Source organism: Ciona intestinalis, chromosome 8 (genome assembly GCF_000224145.3).
Source record: "Ciona intestinalis chromosome 8, KH, whole genome shotgun sequence".
Classification (NCBI taxonomy): Eukaryota; Metazoa; Chordata; class Ascidiacea; order Phlebobranchia; family Cionidae; genus Ciona; species Ciona intestinalis.
The window spans coordinates 3,979,789-3,992,328 of NC_020173.2; the positions used below are offsets into that span (position 1 = coordinate 3,979,789).

At 36.7% G+C, this 12,540-nt stretch overlaps 2 protein-coding genes across 2 annotated transcripts; one reads left to right on the plus strand and one right to left on the minus strand.

Annotated features, from left to right (window-relative positions):
- Window positions 1-5,336, plus strand: LOC100180860 (BTB/POZ domain-containing protein KCTD9). The gene is made up of 12 exons (XM_002125931.4): window positions 1-149; window positions 292-413; window positions 1,198-1,256; window positions 1,327-1,423; window positions 1,878-1,936; window positions 2,344-2,472; window positions 2,528-2,595; window positions 2,807-2,902; window positions 3,223-3,372; window positions 4,000-4,105; window positions 4,273-4,406; window positions 4,750-5,336. The coding sequence occupies exons 1-12, from the start codon at window positions 99-101 to the stop codon at window positions 4,864-4,866; spliced, it is 1,188 nt and encodes a 395-aa protein (XP_002125967.1). The 5' UTR covers window positions 1-98; the 3' UTR covers window positions 4,867-5,336.
- A 400-nt stretch (window positions 5,337-5,736) lies between these two features.
- foxi-c (transcription factor protein) lies at window positions 5,737-11,647 on the minus strand. Its single transcript, NM_001078245.1, is given in 2 exon segments — window positions 5,737-6,683; window positions 10,539-11,647. Coding segments are annotated over 2 exon segments (1,746 nt in total). The 5' UTR covers window positions 11,582-11,647; the 3' UTR covers window positions 5,737-5,980.
- Window positions 11,648-12,540: the final 893 nt, after the last annotated feature.

A 12,540-nucleotide genomic window follows, 5' to 3' on the forward strand; every position in this document is an offset into this window, starting at 1 on the left:
GTAAACACTGAGCTTTACCATACTTCCCCCGAGCAGAAACTTACAGCTGTATATGCAATATTTTTGAAGCCATGTAAGTATTCGCTCTTTTGAAAAGAATGAAACCTCGCGTTCAAGTATTTGAATCCAGGCAACATTCAACTGGAAAAGTAAGTACAATCGTCTATTAGTCTGTTAAAATTTGTTCTTAAAAGTTCTAAACCAAACGACTTTATAATTTTAAGTAAATAAAAGGTACAATCTATTAGATTTAATTTGAAATTTTAACTTCCTTGAAATTTGTGCTTTTAGGTTTTTGTTCTGCCCTCAACTTTTCAAGAGTTACTGCAACAAGTGGAATCCGAATACCATGCTCATGTTAACGTCTTGTATACAAAAGATGGTGCATCTATAACTGATATTGATCTTATAAGGTAGCCCACCCAATTAACCTTCTCAGTCCATTTTATCACACGTCCGGTGATCGGTGCCGTGGAATAGTGGTTAGCGCGCCTGCGTGGAACCCAAAGGTAATGGGTTCAAGGGTCGACGCTGCTACCATTGTGGGCGTATGTGTCCTTGGGCAAGACACTTAACGGCAATTGCTCCAACCTCCAACCCAGTGATCACTAATGGATTGTCCAAATTATCATCCATACATGAAAAAAAATTTAAAAAATCCCCCAAAAAATATCAGCCACAAAGTAACATACATGGTAACTCGTAAGCTGGCATGAGGTGTTAAACCCATGTGATAACGACTGTCGTTTTCCGGCCACGCGAGGATAAAGTAAGTTACATTCATTCACAATACTTATTGTTGAATGAAGAAAGTTGCTTATTTGACTGTACATGGCAGGGCCAAGGAAGCAGTTGTTTTATAACATAACTTTCTTTTAAACATCTGTTGTCAGTTTATGAGTTACCATGCATGAAACCATGGGAGTTGGTATTGTTTTTACTGTATAGCTGAAAATTTATACAACTGATTAGTAACCACCAGGTTGGAGGATTAAACGTTAGGTCCCAAATATATGAGATGCCCAGCATTGTACCTGACATACTTTCGTTACATGTTGTAAGCATTGCCACTGTTGGTGAACCGGCTGAACCCATATTGATTTAACTACAATAACAGTGAAATATTTTTTTACTCTTATCATTTTTATTGCTTATATTTGAAAGTGGAAAATAAAGATTCACGTGCATTATTTTCAGAGATGATGATCTATTATACGTCGCAAACAACTTGGAAAACCCAGTACCAAATAATTCTGGTAAGAATTTTATATTGCTTTTGCCTAACATAACTACCTAATCTGATACTGAATATATTTATATACCTAGGAACAGATGATGTAACTGTAAATAAGATGCAATACAATCATAAAAGTTCTGAGTGGATCACTCTAAATGTTGGTGGTAAACTATTCACTACTACAAGGTAATGCTAGTTAAGGTGTAGTTGAATATAGGATATTTCATTACCAATATTATTTTTTTTCCATACGTTAGTTTATAATGGTCACCATTACTTTATTTTTTTTTACTGACACCTGGTTTATTGCGCAACGATGTTTCAATCACTTCCAGTATGTTCCCAGACTCAGTTGTCATAAACAGTGTTGTGTATCTTTCCTTCACCTGACATTCCATCGGCAGTGACTCTTCATTCGTTATTTTGTTAGCTTTGAAGTAATAATTTTTTATTTTTTTTTACACTGAACTTGAAATAGGTTTATGACCTATCTTCCAGTGATTGGTTTAAAAATGCATTAACTATACTATGCATTCATGTTTTATAATTATTCCTTTTTTATAATTTTTATGTTCCATATAACAAACAAGAACAACTTTACGCTAGTTCATTTTAGCTTTAAGTTTTTATCTACATACAGAACAACACTAGTCACACGAGATCCCGAAAGCATGCTGGCAAAAATGTTCCAATACCCAGGTTATAATTGTATTGATATGAATATTAATATTGACTTTATGGTTTACTTTTATGGTTTACACAAAATGTTTTGACTTTTCCAAGAACTCTTCTGACCCAAACCAAAAAATTAATTGTGTATTTTATTGAAAACATTAAAAAAAATCTTTTAAAGTAAAAAATACAGGAACTTAATAACTGTGTCGCTTTTTGAACTTTATGACCTAGCTCTTATTTGCTCTTGTACTGCTGTTTCTGTATAGATTTAATGTTTACATGTATTAGTGTACAGGTTTTCATAGCTTTTTTTTAGTTTTTTTTGTCCTGACTGATGATGCTAATAATTGTTGAAGTGTTTGGATCACTGTTAGTTAGACTTGATATGGTAACTTTTATCGCAAAATTAATATTCGTATAATTAAACACAGATAGATGGTCAAACACAACAGATAAGAATGGAGCTTATTTGTTTGATAGATCGCCCGAATACTTCGAGCCACTTCTCGACTTTCTGAGGCATGGAAAACTAATCCTTAACCCCAACATTAACCCTCAAGGTTAAACTTGTAGTTTGGGGAAAGATAACGATTCATAATACTTGCTGATATTCAGGTATTTTGGAGGAAGCTACTTTTTATGGACTTACATCTGCTGCTGAAGAAGCAGAAAAACTACTTAAGGTATCTGTAATATGTCATATGGTTTTAATGTGTTTTTAGTTATTAAAGTCTATAAAAAGTAGAGCAATTTCTTAAAAACTACTCAACGTATGTGTTACTTGTACTTCTGTAATACATGAACTGGTTTTAATGTGTTCTAGTTTTTAGCTTCCTAAAATAATAGCAATATTTAAAAAATACGTTTAAATAATGCCATGACCATCTAAAACAGGATCAGCAGATGCAAATATATTCTGAACCATTAACTAGAAGCATGGTTATCAAAGCCCTGCTATCATCACCTGGAAAATGTGAACTTAGGTTTCAGGTGATTTATCGGTAATGGTTTGGTTACTACGAAGGTTACCATTGCTGTATTTAAGTTTGGTGCAATTTTGTGTGTTCTAAAAATACAGTGATTTTTAGCTGTTTTGGAATCCCAAACTATATTCTACTTTTAAGTGTTGCTATTTTCGTTTTTTTTTGGGGGGGTAAGTTTTGCTTTTGGTGAGGTAGATAAAACTCAAGAAAGTCAATCAATGTGTGATATTTAGCACTTGAATTAGAATGTATTCTTTGTTTAACACAATATAGAATGTTAACTTTTGTATTTAAAAAAATCTTTAACTCCATATGACTTTATTACAGGGTGTTAACTTTGCTGGAGCTGATTTGTCGCGCCTTGATCTGCGTTATGTCAATTTTAAGCTTGCCACGTTAACCAACTGTAATTTATCGCAAGCAAATTTATACTGCTGTTCACTTGAAAGAACAAATTTATCTGGTTCTATTTTAGATGTAAGTACCAAGGATGTAGCTGTTTCCAGCTAAACATTTTGAAAATATTATGTTTAGAAAGGTATGTTACAATAGATCTTAAACAGGTTTCTTTTATTTAAATTTTGCAAGTTTTTAATAGAAAATACTGTTCATGTATGTTTTTAATAGAAAATACTGTTCATGTATGTTTTTAATAGAAAATACTGTTCATGTATGTTTTTAATAGAAAATACTGTTCATGTATGTTTTTAATAGAAAATACTGTTCATGTATGTTTTTAATAGAAAATACTGTTCATGTATGTTTTTAATAGAAAATACTGTTCATGTATGTTTTTAATAGAAAATACTGTTCATGTATGTTTTTAATAGAAAATACTGTTCATGTATGTTTTTAATAGAAAATACTGTTCATGTATGTTTTTAATAGAAAATACTGTTCATGTATGTTTTTAATAGAAAATACTGTCCATGTATTAAATCTTACTGCATGTGCACAAGCAAGTTTTAACTTTGAAAATTAACTGATTTAGTTACATAGATTAGAATTTTTAAATCGGACATGTATTTTCTCCTAGCACTCACACACATAAGTAACCATGTATGCGAGTGCCAATGCTGATCTATGTACATTTTGTTCACATAGGGAGCAAACTTGCAAGGTGCTCGCATGATTTGTTGCAATGCAGAAGGTTGTTCAATGAAGGCTTGTAACTTTGATGATCCATCTGGTATCAAAGCCAACATGGAAGGTGTGGTAATCATTCTATTTTATAAAGATTAATTCCTGCCATTTTTTTTCTTAAAACATGGTAGGGAACACCATGATAAGTTTTCTTTGTGGTAACATTGAAGATATTGTGCTGAACTTTATGGAGTAATGGTGTTTTCTACTGGACCATTATGTTTTTGGTTCCAGGTGCAAATATGAAGGGAGTTAACTTTGAGGGCAGTTTGCTTGCTGGGGCAAACTTAAGAGTGGCAACTCTGAAAAATTCAAATCTCAAAAATTGTGATTTACGAGGTGCAATATTAGCTGGGACTGACTTGGAGGTAAAGTAACATTTAAGAAAATGAGACAACAACATTCATTATAACATGCTTATATCAATTGTTTTCACTCATAAGTAACCATGTATGTTAGTTACTGTTTTTTTTGCAATACTGACCGTTTTGACAACACAAATATGCCTCCAACAGTAATAACATCAAAACTAATATTGAATACTATGTAAGTGCTTAACCATTGTGCCACGACACCAGTTATATGTTGATTACATCTTGTGGCAACAATGTACATAAGATGGATTACACTTCATGCTTACTGATGATCAATGTTCACATACCGTCACCGCATCAACCACCATGTAACCGCTTCATGTTTCTTCGTTTATAGGATTGTGATTTATCCGGCTGTGATTTATTTGAGGCAAACTTACGTGGCTGTAATGTGAAGGGAACAAAGTTTGAAGAGATGATAACCCCGCTACATATGACACAGAGTGTACCGTGATTCCTTTCTGTTTATTTATCGCCGCTTATTCTTCTACGCAATGAGTTGCATTCTTTCTGGTTTTTCTTACAATGTACTTCCAACAGTTTACTGTATGTGCTGCACTGTTCTGTCGTTTTAATTGTGATCATATATCTTTAACATTTACTTGCATCTACATGCTAAACTTTCCAACACAATGTTCATTCCAGTTATATTCCTATTCAGTTAATTATTTTATTAGTAATATTGTACTGTGGGGTAAGACGGGACACCTTTAGCATATAATATCAAAATATCGTGATCGTGTTTTAAACAATAAACAACGGTCCATGTCAGTCGCTAGGATACGGTTTTGTAATTCTTCGAATGTTCTTTGTTTTCAACAAATTGGGAGTAGAAAATAGAATGAAAAAGTGTCTCATCTTTTCCCACCCTATTATATAGCTTTCCCTTATAAGATTACAAGTATATATTATACACCCTGAAGGAATGGTGGTTTTTTGTTTGTTTCTGGTTGTAAGATGTACACAGATCAATTTTCTACCGTCTTAACCTTTGTTAGTACGTCACTCGAGATGTACATACGCCATGAAACCAGCTTAAACCTATCAATCTAATGCAATTCAAAGAAATCCGACGTCTTAAACAGTAAATCCGCACTGCTGTATAACCGCCACCATTTTGAAACGAAAACTTATAAAACTTCGCGTTCAGCCAGCTAACAGTCTCATAAGTTTCTGCGAAAAAAAATATACGCAACAAATTCTCGCTTAAAGATTTTTTGCCACATCAAACTCACAGCAAATTTAATCAGTATAGTTGACTACAGGAGAAACACACACAAGCAAAATATTGTCACAATTTTGTGATGAAGCCAAAACTACAAAATTTTAATGTTATAAATAAGGTATTTATATAGATAATTTAAATAAGTACGAAAAAATGTGGTCCATGAAAAGTCAAAGCAAGTTAAGTTTTTTTTGGCGTTAAAATACGGAATGTCGGAAACACGAAGGTAAAGTAAGAATAAGGGAACTTAATGTTTGCAATGAACAGTTAGATGTAAAATCAAGTCGGTTATTTTTAGACAGATACTGCCTCGCTGTAGCAAAGTGTTTATTTCAAGTGATGCTTAAATTTTGGGATAGTTACGTTGTATGAGATTGTTGACACTAAAGTTGAACGGGTTTGGCATGCAATGTGCACCATGTGGAGAAGTTATGGAAGACCTACTACCAGATCCGTATGGATTATGAATTTGCTGACTGTGTGCCATTGCCATTGCTGCTGCGCGACTTCCACCATATCCACCACCGGAATGCGTGCAATCTGGACTTGTCGGTGTTGGAGAAGATATATGACCTCCGCCATTACCAGAGATGCCATAACGAGAACAAGCCTCCATGATGCTTCCACTTCCCATGTTGTGCCCAAGTGCGGGTGGGCTTCGTTGTGCGCTTGGTGTCAGTGGGCTCCGTGCATGGCCACCACTCTCCATTGATTCGACGGAATGTTGCTGCTGTATTTCTGGTTTCACGTGCATGCCACCGAGCATCGAAGACGAGTCTTGGTACATATTAGCGTTGTGATGTTTCAAGTCCATGCCTGCCACACCAGCGTTGTTGTGTTGTGTGTGATGGTTGTTCTGTGTCGATCCGTGTTGACTTGATACAGCTGTAGGGCTCTCTGATACCATCCTTCCGTCCTGCTGGTTATTCTGCACAGCGTTAAGCAGGGATATAGGCGGTGGAATTTGGGGCAAATTAAAATCCGCTGGACGCTCAATCGTGTCCTTACCCAGAAGGTTGTTTTGATCTCTTCGCTTACGTTTTCGCCTGAAAAAATAAATTGATGTTAAATTACAAACTATTAATGCACTATAAAACGATTTTAAAACTAAACATTAATTTTTCTATATGTATTATAAAATGGCGTCCAGTTTTAAAATACACATTCGACTGCACCGTCCACCAAACTAGCAAATATTGTATAATTTCCCAAATGTACCAGCTCTAAAATATAATTTAATGTTTTTTATAATCATGCATACATGATCACAAGAGGCGCTGTTACTCCACGCGAAAATGTATGTGATATCAGGTTTTAAAAAGGAAATGGTTTTTAGAGAAGGGCTAGTAGTGTAGTGCCGCAACGATGCGCTGCCCACAGCTGTCAAATAAAACAACATGAACATCAAAACAGGTGTACCAACCGACCAGTTACAGGCCACTATTTAAACTATTGTAAACGGACTTTTGCACCTTTTAACTGCTTATCTATAAGATAACGATTGAACGTCGTTCGAATCACTATTGTTTGTGTATTTTTATTTTCACTTTTATTTAGTGTCAGCTGATCAAAACTGTTTAGGGTGTCGAAATGTCGGTTAGCAAATTTATTTTTTTGTCATTACAGAAGGAATATGCATTTTAGCGCTCGAAAACGAGAGTATTATTAGACACAAGATAAATGAAACTTGCGCTGTAGAACTACGCAATATCTGTTTTTGCTATAGCGCAATAAACCGCTGGCTTTAGTGAATATTATTTCGCATATAGTTATTATAGTTCAACCAGCAGGTCAATATACACGTTATCCGTTATAGCTTTATTTTATATGAAGTGTCTGCGCCTCAAATGCTGCAAAACATGTTGAAGCAGCTGCAATATATTATTCATAACTGATTATATAGCAGTCCGAAGTGCGTCCAGTTTATTTGTGCGCTTATTGTTCGGAACCTAAACTCTAATTAAATGTATACCTCAGGTTGCATTGTGTTATATAGGGGTTATTACAAAGTGGAATCTTTATTGTTGTTGTGATAGAATAGAATACGGGCCAATTATTCAGGCGGTATAAGTTTTATAATCACGCGGGAAGTACTTGTGCAACGGAATTTTACAAAATGGCGAAAGTGGTAATTTCGTTGATTTTAAATACAACAGGTAAGGTAAGTTTTCCTGTTTAGCCATGAATATATGTAAAACCATTGGCTTTATGCGATGGTTGTAGTAAATCGTAGATAGCATTAAACGTGGTACAATATAGCTGAGTTAGTATTTTGCTTTACGCATTATTTATTACTTTAAATAGCAAAGCGCAAAAGTGTCGCCCTACCAAACACTTTAAACGCGCAAAGATAACCTAACTAAATAAGTTCTTATTTTATGAGCATATAAAACGGCGTGCGTCCGATTTCAATTTATGACGCTACCTGTATAAAATCAAAAACTATATTTTTAGCAACTCGATAATTTATTGTCCGTATAATTATGCGATATTTCGCGCGTGTAACATTCAGTAAATTTGCCCATTAGACCGAAAATATGGAAACCGGGGAAGGAAAACACTCTCATGTCTCATAAAGTGGTTTCTTTCCTCCATATTTAGTTTCTTTCCTGTTAATATCCTATTTATCCCACGCTATCTCGAGACAAGGTTATCCTAGCAGCGTCTCAATTTCGATTTCATAACGTGCTGGCAATGTCAGGAAGCAAGGCCGACACGCTTGTGACTCCACAGCGATTAGAATTACGTCGCGTGCGAAAAATATACAGCTATCCTACCCTCCACTGCATGACAGGTACCTATAGCGATCGCTAACCAGCTAAACCGAGCTGACCATGATACTGAACGCACAAGGCAAGGGAGGAATACAGTTTACCGACAAACACCACCGTTAACTCGTGCGTAACTGTTTAGTTGTTTATGTAACATGCAACATATGTGTACGGAGAGCTTGAGATATTCCACATGAAACAAAATAGCTAAGCACAGGTGGCGAAATACATATTTTTACTGATTGACCGCAACGGTGCGCATTCGTGTGTGAAACCGTATTTGACTGTTTGACACCAAAAATATTTATGTGTAAAATAATGTTGACCTAAATGTATTTGAATTAATGACCGAACAGCTGTACCAGCTGCTTTATCTTTACTTTTTACAAAAACTTCAAGACCTCCAATACGGTTATAAAAAGCGTTGTTTTTGTTTTGGACAAACTCCAAATGACCAAAATTAACCGCCATACAGATGCACAGATTAAAATTAACAATTAATAAATACTTTCGTCCGTTCGTTTGAGCAATCGGAGTTTGTTTAAAATGACCGGACATTGGTTTACAAACACAAGCGAACGAGAATTCACCTGCTAAAGTCGTTTTCTATTCACTGAAAACGGTTCTTTCGTCAATAAATACAGACACCTCGCCGGCTGGTGCATATGTCTTACAAAACAACCAATCTCAGCAGTATATGTTGCAGGTTACTGTGTTTAAATATTAACAACCCCATTCTGTTTAACACCTTTAAGGTGGCGAGACAATCATGGATTAAACAAAGCGTTAATTGTCCCAAAGGCATATTTTTTTAATATGTACAGTTTTTGACGCGTATTTTGCCCAGTAGCTTGTTTATTTGCGTTGTCTGTAATGAGTAATCGTAGATTTAGTTATTGAAACGCCGAATATTCCATTTACCAATGAACAAGAATGACATTTATTCTTCACGCTTGACTGCGCACAAAGTAACCGTGTCGAACGAGGTGACGTTGTCGCACTTAACGGTCATATTTCGCATGATTAATTGCTGGGAACTTCGAGTAAACTAGAAAAACATATCGTATCATATTAACTTGTTTTGTATATTTTCGTGGAATAACGCAATTTCTGTGAATTTTAATCGCAAACGTTAATATTTCTTGGTACAAGATGATATACTTTATACAGGAAATACCCCATATACCTATATATTTTTAAAGAGCTTTTTCCATTGTTTTTTTTGTACTTAGAAAACCGTACTTTGTACGCGAGGTACATGGACCGCGTTAGCGGACTCCCGTAACCCATAAGCACCTGTTCGAAAATTCTTTTGTGGACGTATAAACTAAACCTCGTAACGCCGTTTTGACCGTGAAGAGACACGAGCCAAGATTAAGATTATATAGTTGATTCTCACGGAGACTAAACGCAACGAAACATCCTATCTACACATCGTTCTCTTCAAAGCTATATACCAGCGTTAAAGTACAAAAATATTAACATTTTTTCCGGCAAGGCACGTCCGGAATATTAGCTTAAATGCGTGCAAAGTTTAAGTCGATTACATTAAATTGTCGTTACGTGTTAGGTGAGCTTCTAAATCGCATCACGACAATACTCAGCGGAAGTTTTAAGCGGAGCGTAGTTTTTGCCGCAAGCGAATTAACCTGTGGTGCATACTTGACGTATGATGACTGCATGAAGGGATTAGTCGTGACTCTAAACACGCCAAACCCGGTTTGTTTGGGAGACGCAGGCAATATCCGATTAAAATGATTGAGATAAAATCATTCAACTATTCTCTTGCACTTGAGTGATTGCCGACACATTCATATAAGACTCTGATGGAATGCATAACAAGACATAACACATGTCCATGCGCCATGATAATGTTTTGCTACATATAACTTTAATTAAAAAATAGTGATTTTGGGTTCAAAGTATTTTATGTACTTTTAATTTTTTCAGCTTTAGACTAATTGAATCAATATTTCATTATGCCAAACCGAAAATGCGTTAATTGATCATATTGTTTTGTCAGTTAACCAATATAGCGTACGTTTATGGGCCAGTAAAATATTTAAACGTTCAAGTTTGTAAAAACAAAATGGCGACCAAAACTTTCGCTTTCGCACAAAAGTTTCAAACCTGAAGTTTCCGTTGTCGAACATTTTCTCGCAATTCGGATCAAGCGACCAATAATTTCCCTTTCCCGGGTCATCCTCGTCTCTTGCCACCTTTTTGAAACAATCATTAAGTGAAAGGTTGTGTCGGATTGAATTCTGCCAGCCAGCTCGACTTTTCTTATAAAAGGGAAAGTTCTCCGCCACGTATTGGTAGATCTGCGAAAGAGTTAGTTTCTTTTCGGGCGAGTTCTGTATTGCCATCGCAATTAAAGCGGAATAGGAATAAGGCGGTCGGACCATCTTAAACAACTCGGATTGACTTGATAGCGAAAGCCATGCGAAGTCCGAACTGAAGCCCGGAGCGCCGAAAAACTGTCGTTGACCCGCCGCTGCTGCTGCCGCCGCGGCTCCGTACGTTGCGGATTGCATGTAGGAAGTCGCTGGATTATATGGGTTGGATCCTGCACCCATTGTCGCTGTACCTGCCGCTGCTGCGTTTAGCCAAAGGTACGGATTTGACGCTCCTGCTGCTGTCGGGTAATCAAGTGCCGATGGATAATGATGGTGGCCCGCTGATGCCGCATGCGGGCCTCGTGCCGCCGCTGCTGCTTGAGCTGCGATCGCATTTTGGTTGTAGAAGTTGTCGTACATGGACCCCGTGCCTGCTGGTCCACTGCCACTGCCTTCCAATATATCTTGCTGTGTCGCACCGTGGTGGTGGTGATGCGTAGGGATTGAACTCATCATGCTGCCGTAATAATAAGTGTCAGATTGTTCAAACCCTTCCGTCAATTTCTTGTTATAACTTGCCAGTCCTTCGTTCCTTATTCTCTTGCTGGTCTGTTCACTTTGTACGTCGTCGTTATACAACGGTGGTTGATTGATCTCAGGACTCAAAAATGTTCGTTCGGTTTTGATATCAGTGAAACCGCAGTTCGATGAAAAGTATTTTGCTTCTTTTACGGGTTCGAAATTATCTTCAGTCAAATTAAAAAAGTTTTTAAATTGTCGTGCTGCGTCGTCTGCTACAGTAGGGAATGAACACAGTGGTTGATCGTATACCATGCTATAGTATACCGTCAAACATAAATTGCCGCAACCATTTAAAAGTACAGCGCGAATAACAGTTTCTTAATTGATGCTGAAACGAAAACACATATATGATAACTATCACGAGAGATAACAGTATATCAGATCACACGGAGTTGGCCTCAAAACGTGGGTAATTACCAGAAATATTGCTATCGCTACATCAAGCTAGGGAATTCACGGGGAAGTCACACGGAGTATTTTGACTCCAATCACTGCCGTTGCAGTAACAAACCCCGGTTCGGTTGTCTGTCTGTGCAACAATCCACCACTGTTTTGAAAAACGACAGCTTTCCAAGCTGATTTGAGATAAAAGCTGCTTGCATTGCACACCATCGCGTATCAACCTCACTGCTGTTACGCAAAACGTGCGTCATGTAAATAAGTTTAAACATAAACACTGCTCAACCCCCCTGCTAACTCGTTTGCTTACCGTGATCCGTATTTACGGTACACATTAAACGCAGTTTATTACCCAAATTGTTCCACGCGGACCGACAGTTGTGCGCAGAGCAGTAACTGCACAGCGCAACTGGCAGGTTTAACAGCCCAAGTTTTCATAGGCCCATAAAGTTACAATTGAGCATTGTGATAAGTAAAAGCATCGCATCAAGAGATTGTTATCTAATTTGTAGAAGTCTAGAACAGATCCGTTTTTAATTGAATAAATACCTTAAGACGATGGTAAAACCGTAAGCGGTAGATGGTATTTTCAGATAAAGCATTTTTTGTCGAGATTTTTAACGATCGTAGCGCCGCCAGTGCTCCACGATTTAGCAAACAGGTTTCGACTTAGCTTCGGACTCAGTTCATAACTCGCTTGATTTTATAACATAAACATTCATCGATGGCAGCCTCGGGGAAGCGGCCACGGCGCGTTTAACCAAAAGTCTAACTTAACTTACGAAGCGAAAATTTATTTAAAAAAATTATGC

Coding starts and splice junctions, on each gene's coding strand:
- LOC100180860 (XM_002125931.4), top strand. CDS start 99: ATGAAACCTCGCGTTCAAGTATTTGAATCCAGGCAACATTCAACTGGA. Junction 150..291: donor GGCAACATTCAACTGGAAAA/GTAAGTACAATC, acceptor TTGTGCTTTTAG/GTTTTTGTTCTGCCCTCAAC. Junction 2,903..3,222: donor AATGTGAACTTAGGTTTCAG/GTGATTTATCGG, acceptor ACTTTATTACAG/GGTGTTAACTTTGCTGGAGC.